Source organism: Danio rerio, chromosome 12 (assembly GCF_052040795.2).
Source record: "Danio rerio strain M-AB ecotype USA chromosome 12, GRCz13ab, whole genome shotgun sequence".
Lineage (NCBI taxonomy): Eukaryota > Metazoa > Chordata > Actinopteri > Cypriniformes > Danionidae > Danio > Danio rerio.
The window spans coordinates 48,835,148-48,847,869 of NC_141032.1; the positions used below are offsets into that span (position 1 = coordinate 48,835,148).

At 36.5% G+C, this 12,722-nt stretch overlaps 1 protein-coding gene across 1 annotated transcript in view; it reads right to left on the reverse strand.

Annotated features, from left to right (window-relative positions):
* The window catches only part of LOC108179123 (uncharacterized), a gene marked incomplete at its 3' end in the record, with an annotated part of 177,624 nt that overhangs the window by 126,608 nt on the left and 38,294 nt on the right, over positions 1-12,722 (reverse strand). The window contains 3 exon segments of the mRNA NM_001442942.1: positions 11,438-11,600; positions 11,838-12,083; positions 12,218-12,375. Of these exon segments, the coding sequence (NP_001429871.1) occupies positions 11,438-11,600; positions 11,838-12,083; positions 12,218-12,375 (567 nt within the window).

Consider the following 12,722-nt stretch of genomic DNA (forward strand, 5'->3'; position numbering starts at 1 on the left):
ATCTGAAAAAAGAAAGTAATATACACAGATGATTGCTTGAGTTTGAGAAAACTTTTGTTTATGGGTGGACTGTTTCTTTAAATATATCTATGCCCTTTAAAGCAGCTGGGGGAAAGGGATTTGATGGTGAAAGCATTGGAATGGGTAACTAATATTTAGTCATCAACATTGAAAAAGGGCAAAAAAATACAGCAACAAAAAATGAAATATAATTTACATAGGTGTGGCACGGTGGGTCAGTGGTTAGCACTGTGGCCTCACAGCAAGAAGATCACTAGTTCGAATCCCAGCTGGGCCAGTTGGCATTTCTGTGTGGGGTTTGCATGTTCTCCCCGTGTTGGTGTGGGTTTTTTTCGGGTGCAATGGTTTCCCCCACAGTCTAAACACATGTGCTGTTGATGAATTGGCCGTACAATTTGATTAAATTGGCCGTATAGTGTATGAGTGTGTGTGAATGTGAGAGTGTATGGGTGTTTTCCAGTACTGGGTTGCAGCTTGACAGGCATCCACTGCATAAAACATATGCTGGAATAGTTGACAGTTCATTCCCCTGTCAACCATTCACAGGCAACCCCTAATAAATAAGGGACTAAGCTGAAGGAAAATCAATGAATTTACAAAGACCAAATGTAATGAGCCTTATGTCCAATGTGCCAATAAGTTAATTTGAGGGACAGAATCTGGCCTCTGTTCAAGGAAATGAATACTGTGGTTATATTCTTGTTTACCGGCAGAGCAACGCTTTGTACGTTCCTCCTTTTATTATTCAAGAACTCGAGCTATGCTGTTCAACATTTTGTGGTCTGGCAAAACATTCATTGCAATGTGGCACTACCCTTTTGAAAAAAAAAAAGTTTAATCAAGTGTGCTAATAATATACTTCCTATTACCTAAAACTTACACTCCATTTTTAAGTACTTCTCTAAAATATACTTTAGGTCATTTTGAGGAATACTTAATATTGTGCTTAAGTACACTGAAAGATGAGTCTAAGTATATTTGGCCTACAGTATGCCTGTTCATTGACATATATGTAAAAGTATTATTATGCATTCTAAGTATACTTGGCTTGTATTTACTCTTTTGGTGAGGCTAAAGAAAAGTTTAAAGAAAAGATTAAACTGCATGTTTGAGCTGACTGATCTAAAAAAAAGTTGCATCAATGTCACATGTTTTGTCTTAAGATGCACACCAATTGTTATGATCAACAGCCGTCTGGCAGTTGCAGATTACTGGAGAACTACAATTATGCAACCCAAGCAAATTCTGAAAACGCAGTCACGCGGACGTTTCTGGAGACAGCGGAATACGTCCCGACAGGTATGTAGGCCGCGTTTATTTTTTTCAAGCGAATGCTGCGGGGCGGTGTGACGCTGTTCCCTTTCGCGCTTGCCTTACCTCCTTGTGAAGGGCTTCCCCGCTGCAACCTGTTTGTCCACTCAGCTCACCGTGTACGTCGGCAGGCTCGAGATGCAGAGAGGAGTCGACCACGGCGATTGGTTTCGAGTCCGGGGAAGAGCGGTTCCAGAAATCAGGTAAGACAAAAACAGAATCCCAAAAATTAAGTAAACGAGTTTCGTAACAGGGTGAGAACGCGGTGAAATCCGAAAACTCGGTAGAAAAAAAAAATCGGGGCTTTTATTTTTTTGGACGGCTTTTTGTAAACTGTTGCTCGGGTTTAGGGAAGCGAGCGGGTGGGCGGGTCGATCGGTAAAATTGGTTGGGATCGGGGAAGGAGGAGGGCGGGTCGGCCGATTGGCCGGTCACGCAGTCAATCATCCGGTCAGTCGGACAGCGGCCACTGGTGGGTTCACGTGAGAACAGCGCGGGCGCAAACCACACTCGCGAGAGGCGTCTGAGATGCGAAAAAGCGCACAACAAGGGCCTCTCGTGGATTGGCATAAACAAAAACTGCAGCCGTACGTACCCTCCGGGATGTATTCCGCGGTCTCCAGAAACGTCCGCGGGACTACGTTTCCACAATGAGCCCCGGGTTGCAATTATGCCACCGAACTGAACTACAAATCCCAGAAGTCATTGCTCTAATCCCTCCTGCCTCAGCTGACAGTCATCCGGTGTACTGACATTTTATCCTACTGGTCATTTTATGCTACCAACACTGTAATTGAATGGTTCTGAGGTTGGGGTTATTACAGCTATATTACAGCTTCATATGACACTAATCCACATAAAAACATTACACTGGTAGCAAAATTTGATGAGTAGCATATTGCGTCATCAAAATGTGCTACCTCCTTTTTGACTGGGAGGTAGGACAATGTGACAAGGTAGGATAAATCAACAGAACACTGACACATACACACAGACACAGCTGAACTGAAACACTGATTATCTGGACTATATATACACCACACTTTCACACAAACTTTGCTGAGTCTTGTTTTCTGTAAGCATTTAAAAGCATTATTTCTTGACCTGCGTTTTGTTTGTTTATCCTGTTTGCCGCCTCGACCGATAAACTCTGTGCACGGCAGCATGTGATGTATTTTCGGTGAAATCTTAGGCCCCTGGCTTAGTTCCGCCAATCAGTACTGTGCTACAACAGGAGCACTACTGACTAAAATATCTCTTGTTACAGATAGTTGTGTTTGAGCTTTATGCCGTTATATCTCACTTATATGTTTACGTGAACTACATAATTATGACACCTAAACATTTGAAAGTATCATTTTAAAGGCGTGAGGACAGTACTTTTAGCTGCCACTGCTGTGTTCAGCAATGTACAGCATCTTCGAAGTTTAACTCCTACCTCAGTTTCCACACGTTTCCAAAAAATAAAGACATGCGGAAGAGGTGGGTTGTTAATGTTCGACATTACAATTTTACAATTACAGAAAAGACAAGAGTGTGTTGCTGACATTTGCAGTCCATCGATCTGATCGAGATTCGAACTCCAACTAGACGAGGATTTTTGACGAAAGGAGCTCAGCTGTTCCGGTGCTGTTTCACTGGAAATACTTTACTGTTTCAGTTGCACAACCTGGAATTTGGGAGAGGATAATACAACCAAACACAGACCCAGAACATAACATTGAAAGTGAAAAGACTGAACATAAACATACATGCACAGAAATGTCTTAAGCTATTCTATATATATATATATATATATATATATATATATATATATATATATATATATATATATATATATATATATATACATACAGTTGAAGTCAGAATTATTAGCCCCCTTTTGATTTTTTTCTTCCTTTTCAAATATTTCCCAAATGATGTTAAACAGAGCAAGGAAGTTTTTACAGTATGTCTGATAATATTTTATCTTCTGGAAAAAGTCTTATTTGTTTTACTTCGGCTAGAATAAAAACAGTTATTAATTTTTAAAAAAACATTTTTGGGACAAAATTATTAGTCCCTTAAGGCTAATTTATTTTCAGATAGTCAACAGAACAAACCATCGTTATACAATAACTTGCCTAATTACTCTAATATGCCTAGTTCACCTAACTAACCCAGTTAAGCCTTTAATTGTCACTTTAAGCTGTATAGAAGTGTCTTGAAAAATATCTAGTAAAATATTATTTACTGTCATCATGCAAAGATAATCTGCCCTCCATTAAACAGAAATTGGGGAAAAAATAAACAGGGGTGCTAAACTTCAACTGTGTATATATATATATATATATATATATATATATAGTTCAGAATAAGCCCTTTATATTATTCACTATATGATTCAAAATAGTATTCACTGTATATAATTCAAAATTAATGTCAACAAATGTAAAATTGTGAATTAATATTGTTTGAATAAAGATCTTTTTTTTAAGTTACATGAAGGTTAACTTTAAAAACCTGCAAGTCTTGAAAGAGATCCTTAGCCAAGTAAAAAAAGTAACTCAAAAGTAACACAACACACTACTTACCATAAAAAGTAACTAACACAACTAGTTACTTTTTTGAAGAGTAACTGAATATTGTAATCCATTTCTTTCATAAGTAACTTTCCTTAACACAAGTGATTAATGACATTAAAGTGTACTTAAAGATTTAAAACATTCCTAATAACATTGTTCCAAGTTTATTCCAAATTGACCACTACAAATAATAAGAAATCTTTAATAACAAACTGTCCCTATGTGAAAAAATATTTGCTAAGTACACTTGCAGTATAACACTAGAAAACTACTAGTTAACTAATAACAGAACACATACAGTAAACTTACAGTATAACACTAGAAAACTACTAGTTAACTAATAACAGAACACATACAGTAAACTTACAGTATAACACTAGAAAACTATTAATTAACTAAGAGTACACTATAAACGATTGCAGTATAAAAATGCTAGTGGTTTACTGAAAGCATGTACATTTATGGCCTAGTAATTGGAGAGTCCTTTAAGATGTAAGAGTATTTGGTTCTGTTCTGAATAATGAACTGTTCTGACTTTTCAAATATATCAGTCTCTTCTAAATTTTACACATCACTTTTTGTTTAGCTGAGACCCAGAAAAATAAAAGGACAGTTCTGTGTGAATAAGCAATGACTGAACTTCACCTCATGTTACCAGACAACAATGCAACCAGTACATCAACATTCTACAGAACTGCAAACAGAAACTCATTGTTTACACTTGAAAGTCACTACACCAACATCAGTGTGTTACATTGGCTCAAGGGAGTGCGAATCCAAATGCAGGTTTATTCGATAGAGATGGTCAGTACAGGCAATGGTCAACACAGGAGCAAACAGATGTATACAGGAAGTCCAGAGTCGATAAACAGGCAGATGGTCAAAAAGGCAGGCAGCAGATGGAAATAAACAAACAAAACAAAGCTAGGATCTAACACGGCAAGGCAAAACAAGGAAAACACGTCATAATGTTCAACAAAACTCAGCACTGATGTGTGTGTATGTGTGTGCGCTCTATAGTTCATGTAATCAGTCTTTGACAATCCTCCTGCTGTGTCCGGTTGTGTGTGTGTGGTGCATGACGGGATCTTGTAGTCCATAAATGGCAAATTTGTAGTCTGTTAGCAATCTGTACCTGAAAGACCGCTGATAATCATAAAACATGGAAAATAAACCAAAAGGTTTGCAAAGGGTAACACTTTATTTTGATGGTCCATCTGAGTATTAGTAGACCGTCTGCTCAATATCTGTCAATACAGAGATTTAACTGACTATAAGAAACTTTGCTAGTACATGTCAATTTATATTAACCCTAACCCCAACCTAACAGTCTACTTATAATCTAATGAGATTTAGTTGGCATGTAGATGCACTTTAACATTCAACGAATGGACCATCAAAATAAAGTGTGACCTTGCAAAGATTTTACACTATCCATAATCCTTATTTTTATACTATGAATCGAGGTAATAGACTACAAAATGTAGATTATGAAGCTGTTTTGCTTTTAGTTTAAAACAAATCATGTTCAGTGAAATAATTAGTCTAATAACAATAACAAGGAAATACAACTTGGTTAAAGTAACTTTAATTGACGTCTTTATAAAAGATTTTTTTCAGAGTTTCAGTTTAAAATTAGTTTATTAGTTTCTTTATTAGTACATGTGTGTGGATCATGCCTGAAACAACAGGTAAACCCAACAAAAATATAAAAGCAACACTTTTTTTGCAAAACTCCCAATTTTCCTGAGCTGAACTGAAAGATTTAGAAACATTTTTGCTGCTAAAAATGCTTTTGAATGGTTAAAAATTCAATCTAATAGTTTACTTTTTTAATTTGCAAATGCTTACATGACTCATATACAGTGTAAAAAAAATAATAAATTAAAAAAAAAGGTCAAATGACTGGCAGCTACGGCTGCCAAACAAAACCCATAAAATTATGGTAAAATTTCTTAAATAATAATAAATAATAAATCTACAGATATTTTCATTAATGTTTACAGAAAAACACTGTTATTTTACAGACCTTTTCTAGATTATTACCATCAAATTCGTTAAATAAATAATACTGTAATTTTCCTGTATAAAAAAACAAAAATGTCAGTAATTTGTATTTATTGATAAAGTACCTAAAATGAAAGTCAAACTCTTAATTTAGAGAAATTGTTTGTCATTTTACTAAGTTTTGAATATAATTTGAAATTACTAAAAAATACTGTAAAAAATGTTCTGTAAAATTAGGTTTTTTTTTTTACAGTGTACCTGTAATCCATAACTAGGGCCAGACGGAATCCACAGACCTTTTTTGGCTATTTCTGCAGAGAATTTTGCTAAATATCTGCAGATTTCTGCAGAATTATTTTGGGAGTATCATAACTAAAACCTTAATATGTGCAATAAAAAATAATATATTTTTAACTTTTATGTAATGTTTGAAATGCAAATCCAATTAGATTCACTTCATTTGGTAAACAAAGCAAGTCTCTCATATAATATCTCTACTGAAATACAGAAAACATTACAGTACAAACTGCATTATACATAAATCAGATGAACATTTTCACATTTTATTCATGTTTTCCTACCAATAATATTACTGTAATACATTTAAAAACTGAATAAATAAAGATTTACACACATTTACGCAAGTAAATAAACAGAATCAATGATGGGCTAAACATCTGCTGAATTATGCGCACGCAGATTGCGTGTGGGCCTACCCATAACCATTGATTTCCATAGTATTTCAATAGAAATAGAAGTCAATATTTATAGATCTTCAACTTTCTTCAGAATATCTTGTTTTATGGTCAGCAGATAACATGTAAATTGATGAGGGTTTGGAACACTTCAGAATTAGTAAATAGTGACTACAGTTTCATTGTGGGGTGAACTCTTTAAGTTCACATGTCAGTGTTGTCAGTGTGCTTGTTTTTTCAGTAAATGCTGAAATGCAGTTGATCAAGATTCCCCTGATCTACTGTATTGACAGTACATGACTGTCATCATTGCGCTGTCAGTTTTAGTGTGTTCTCTATTATTACCCAGTCAGAGATTTATAAGAGTTTCTCCAATATATTACATTACCAAAATTACAACAGAGGCTTATAGAAAATACAAAGCAATGCATTTTTTGCATTTTATTTTTACTAGTTTCAGCCCAGTGCATGTTGTATGTTGCATGTTGTTTAAACAGACAGAAAGTTGCAGACGACCTCATTCTCGCACGAGGAAATGTCAAAGTAAAGCTGTACGGGTCATTCACAAATCATATAAGAAGCACTTCTCACAAAACAGATGCTTTATTCACGTAAATAATTGTGCATAAATGTTGAACACATACAGACCCGTACAGTCTCTGACAGTGGCGGATTTAGGCATGGGCAACATGGGCGATCACCCATGGCGGCATCTTGCTAGGGGCAGCACGGGGAGAGAGTGCAAAAAATAAAAAATAAAAATTGTAAAAGCTTTGAGAAGCAATTTACTTTTTGCTAGTGTATTAATTTAGAGTGGTAATCCCAGAACAACAATGTTAGGAGGCAATCACATTTGGTGTCTTTTGCAAAGCGCAAGTATGTTATTCACTATGTGCAATGGAAACAGCGCTGGTGAAAACAAACTGATGTATGCATGCAGAAAACCATTTCCATGTGCCTCACTCGCTTCTCCTGCTTCCGGTGTGAATTCCGGGTGTTTACATGCACAATGAAAAATACACACCACTCATGCGCTGAAACCAGAGTAACAGCCTTTTATGCAGCGGTGTGGGCACGCAGCGAGTTTTGGAACTAAAGTTTATACAATGTGATGATTACAGATGCACGATATATCTGAGGCCATATTGTTATCAGCTGATAAATGCTATTTTTAAGATTATGGTTATCGATCTGATGTCTAAATTAGGCCAATATCTTTGAGCCAATAAGTTAGGTACAAAACTGCCTGCCTCACGCATGCATGGGCAGAACTTGTTCAGACTTGTCCAGTGCACTATAATGGAGCTTTCCTCACACTGTTTATTCCTTCAAAGTCCGTTCGTTCTTCATGTGGTATTGCTGTGCCTTAATAACTCAGTAAGTACCCATGTTCACAAGTGCCATTGTGTATTTTGCGTTAAATCGCCTCAGGAAAAATATTACCTGTGTAACAGCAGAGATGCACACATGCTAAACAACTCATTGGGTTGTTTGTAATCTAATAGGATTATTTGTTATTATCAACGTGTTGCTTGCCATGTGTTGTTGATGTAAGATTGTATTCAGTTTAAACGGAATATTCATAGATTATAACGAGTGCACGTGAGAGCTGTCACCATACACACACAAACACACACACACACACACACACACACACACACACACACACACAAACACACACACACACATTTATATAATCCGCAGCCCGGGTGAGAGGTGCGCCCTTATCTCGCCTTTATATTATGCTCTGTGTTTGTCATAAAGTCATCTGTGCCTGCAGTTGAGTTTTCATCTATCTTTTTTCCCGCAATTGACAGCAAGAACGAAAACAGAAGCGTTGTCTAATTGACAAGCAGCAGCTACATGTGTTCAAAACAATCTAAAACGCCAAACAGGATGAATCTATGCCATATTTTCTAAAGTAATACTATCTGTATTTAGCTTTTCGCTTGTACGATGGCTCTGAACTGTCAAAACTCCTCTAAAAAAGGCTTTTTTGGACACGACATACTTGTACATATATACTTCACTGTAACACGTCTTATTCAAGAACATTTGAGCTGGTTTCAATCCTTAGCTCTTTTTATTTTCATCTTATTTAAAACATATAATAATATAATATTTAACTTGCTTGTTGATTAAATCCCATTTTGTTAGTTAACCTATTATTTTTATTCAACAGTCAACTTGCATGTTAATTTGCTATTTTTGCATGCTGATTTATGTTAAATCGTGAATATAGGTTTATAATCACCTTGCAATTTTGAAATTATAGCTTTTCTAGCTTTGAGTATAGACTTTTCAGTTCATAGGAGCAGTTCAATCTTTTATGAAGTTTGCTGTATATTTTGAAATATTTATAATTATCGGCCGATATATATTGGCTATCGGCCTCCAAATCTGAAGAGTTATTGGTTATCGATATCGGACAAAAAATCCATATCGGTACATCCCTAATGATGTTGATCTTATTTTAGGAATGTAAGACTTAATAACATTAATTTTCGGCCATGTGTTGGGTCTAAGACAACAGATAATTCAACAGATAATAAATAATTTTTTTTTCATATTCTATAGAATTGTCATAATTAATATTCATGCGAACGCTTTCTTAAGTGATCTTAGCATTTCCCTTCAGTTTTGTCTTTAAATTGTTTTCCAGTTAATAAAAATATTATTTTCTTTTAATAGTAAATATAAATAAATTGCTATATTTACTAAAAATAAATAAATATATTTATTTGTGGTAGGGGAGAGGTGAGTTTTATGTCAAGCAAGGCCTTGGGTTTGGGTTACTTTAATGAACTAGATGACAATATAATGGATGGCTTTGCAGCAAAAAAGGCAAGATAGGTTCATGTGTAGGGAAACATTAGTACAATATTAGTATGTATGCTATCTGAATTGTTTGTTTGAGTCAATTACATGTGTTCCAACCAAATAGTGTCTCATTTTTTTTTTGAGGGGGATGGGGGGGGGGGGGGGGGGGGTGAAAATGGGGGGTGGGGGGTGGTTCGCCCAGGGTGCCATTCAAACTAGAACCGTCACTGGTGTCCGATATATTACCAATTAGAGGTAAACTACACACAGCATACATTTAGTCCCTATTTGAGTTCAAAAACAATGAGCAACATATAGCCTACAGTCAGTCCAAACCTCTCATCTGTATCTTTAATGTTCAGCAGCTCATGTAACCTTCTGTTAGAGAGTAATTCCATCATTCCAAGTTTTCTAAGAAGTTACCATTCCAAACAACAAGGTCTTTTAACCTTGGTTCGACCATGGCTCGTTATTATATGTATATATTATTACAATGTAATGTCTTGTCTATGTATTTAAAAATGTTGCTTCCTTTGCTTTCATTCTCCTGGCTTGTTGCACATGCTAGTGACATTTCTGAGTAAAGTGTCTTATTACTATGGGATGCACTGCAGCACAGAAACATATTTATATATGAAAAATTAAAGGATTCAAATGTAAACTAATATTATTGTCTAAATAAATATATAAAAAAAAAATGTTTCTCCTTCCATGCCTTCAGCATTACTTTAGGGGACTTTGGAGGAATCTGCTTTGTGCTTATGGTCTGCTGCATTCTAATGAATTTCCTCATACTATTGAATTTAAATTACACAATCTAATAACTATAAATCAGATTTGTAATCAGTTGTTGATGCAAAGGGTGGCACAGTGGCTGAGTGATTATCATCGTCCCCTCACAGCAAGAAGGTCGCTGGTTCGAGCCCTGGGTGGGTCAGTTGGCATTTGTGGAGTTTGCATGTTCTCCCCATGTTGGTGTGGGTTTCCTCTGGGTGCTCCGGTTTCCTCCACAGTACAAACACATGCGCTATAGGTAATACACTTGTTGTGTGAGATAAATAACAGCTTTAAAGATTACAACAATAGGACAAAACACAGAATATTACATCACTTTAATCATGGAATTAATTATTATTTTCCCCCCATTCACCTTTTTAATCTTAATATTAAATTCTTGAAACATCTGTTGAACACATGTTTTCAGATCACAATTTCTTTAAATACATTATTTAAACTTTAGGACTGAAAAATATATCTGATCTTTGTTACTATAGCACATACACCCAAATAATTATAGAATTAACCTGCTGTATTAAATGTGTAAAATATGATGTCGAGTAAATTGCTGTGCCTCAAGAAATAATATTTATGAAATAAAGAAACACCACAACCAGTTCCACATCCATTACAATCAACCAAACTAAATGTTGCACTTTCTGTGTCAATAAACTAAGACAGGGTGAAGAAACTCATCAGAGGAATGAACAACAGCACCAGAGAAGCACACAGACAAGAAGCCTCAGAAACCGTCACTTGGTCTGGGAGAAACTGAACATCTGTGAACAGAGAATGTCAGTCAGTCTGATGAAATAACAGATTATTTACAGCTCAATAACACAGTGATGAGGAGCAGCTCTACATGGAGATCAACATTAAGTTTAACTACATTCTAACACAGCATTCAGACATATGAAATGCTGACCTGTGTTTCCTCCAGACCACACTAGAGGACCCATAGATAGTGACGCACTGTCATGGAGATCCAGAGCCCTGCGCTCTCTCCGCTGCTCTCCAGAGTCACAGCTCTAGAAGAGAAAAGAGTCAAATCCAGCTGTGCAAATCCCTGATAAACATCACTGAACAAACACAAAACCAACAGGAGTGCACAAAATCCCCAGCAGAGGGCAGAACAAACATGTTTAACAGCCTTCATCATTAAACCTCAACACCATCATATCTCCCTGTCTGTGTTTAGTGCTGAAACATCAGTGGGAGATTCTGAAGACTTTTTAAACTCACCGTTGAGCATTGTTCACTGGACAGAAGGCAAAGGTGAACAGCACAGTGCAGGTAAAGCTTAGTGGAGTTTGCAGTGAAGATGAACATCCTGAAGGAGAAACGGCTGCTTGTGGAGACGCCGTTCTGCAGCAGCTTCACTGTGTCGTCCTCAGGATTGGGACACCTGACGAGATCAACAACCACAATCAACAAACCAAAATATTTCATCAAACGCATTCAACTCAGAAGTGATTTCCAGTTATTCATTTCACAAAAACTGAAATGTTGAACGTCTAAAATACTGAAAAGATACAAGTCTCAGAGAATTCCAAGAGTAACATGGATTATTATTTATTCAGAAACAGATTTTTAAAAGTGTTGTGAATTAACACTGATGTTTAATGAAGAGAGAAGTCTTTACTCATCAGTGATGAGGTCCCAGCGGAGACTGTAATTGGGGTCATTCACAGGTGTAGCCCAACACGTGTCCATCACCAGGGCAAACTGGCGGCTGTCGACCCCCTCAACACCAACCTCCACATGCATCTCCTGGTCCAGCTCTGCATCCTCTCTACCAGTGAAGGGCTGAGTGAACTCTTCATCCACATACGGGACCATCCACACCTGATAAACCCCTTCACCAGAGGGGAGGACCTTGTACAGGGTGCTGTTTAAATTATAGATATATTGTTTTATGCATAAAACATATATTGAATGACTAGATTGTGTAAAATTGTCTAATTTTCAACTGCACCAATATTAAACAGTCAAACTGAAAGCAGAATGAGTGTGTTGTAGCACCTCTGCAGTGGGTTGATCTCCACGTTCATAGAAAGTGTTTGTGTTTGAGGATAAACACAGCTGAAAGAAAGCTTCAGGATTCTCACTCTGCTGATGAGACCTTCTGTTCCCGGCGTCCCCACAATATAGTTACTGTAGATGAAGTGGCTGCCGTTGGCCTGCGGACAACACATATACAATTTATTTGTTATTTTACTTGAATTGTTTATTTTATTTCTCAAGGAATAGCAGAAGTTATCAAGAGAAATAATGGTGCGTTATATATTATTGGTGGAGAATGCAGGCAAAAGTGTCAGTGTGTTTGGCAGCATGTTGTTCTTCAATCTTCATCACTGAATGAAAGACTTGAGAAGTCTCTAGGAAAGTTTGTTTGGTCCATTCCTATTATTTGAGATATTTTCAGATAAACAGAGAGAACAGACAAATGGAGGGAGGTAGAATATCTTAGGGTGCTAGAGGAAGCAGCATGATGAATAAGGGCAGACAAATATGGAGGGGCAAGACT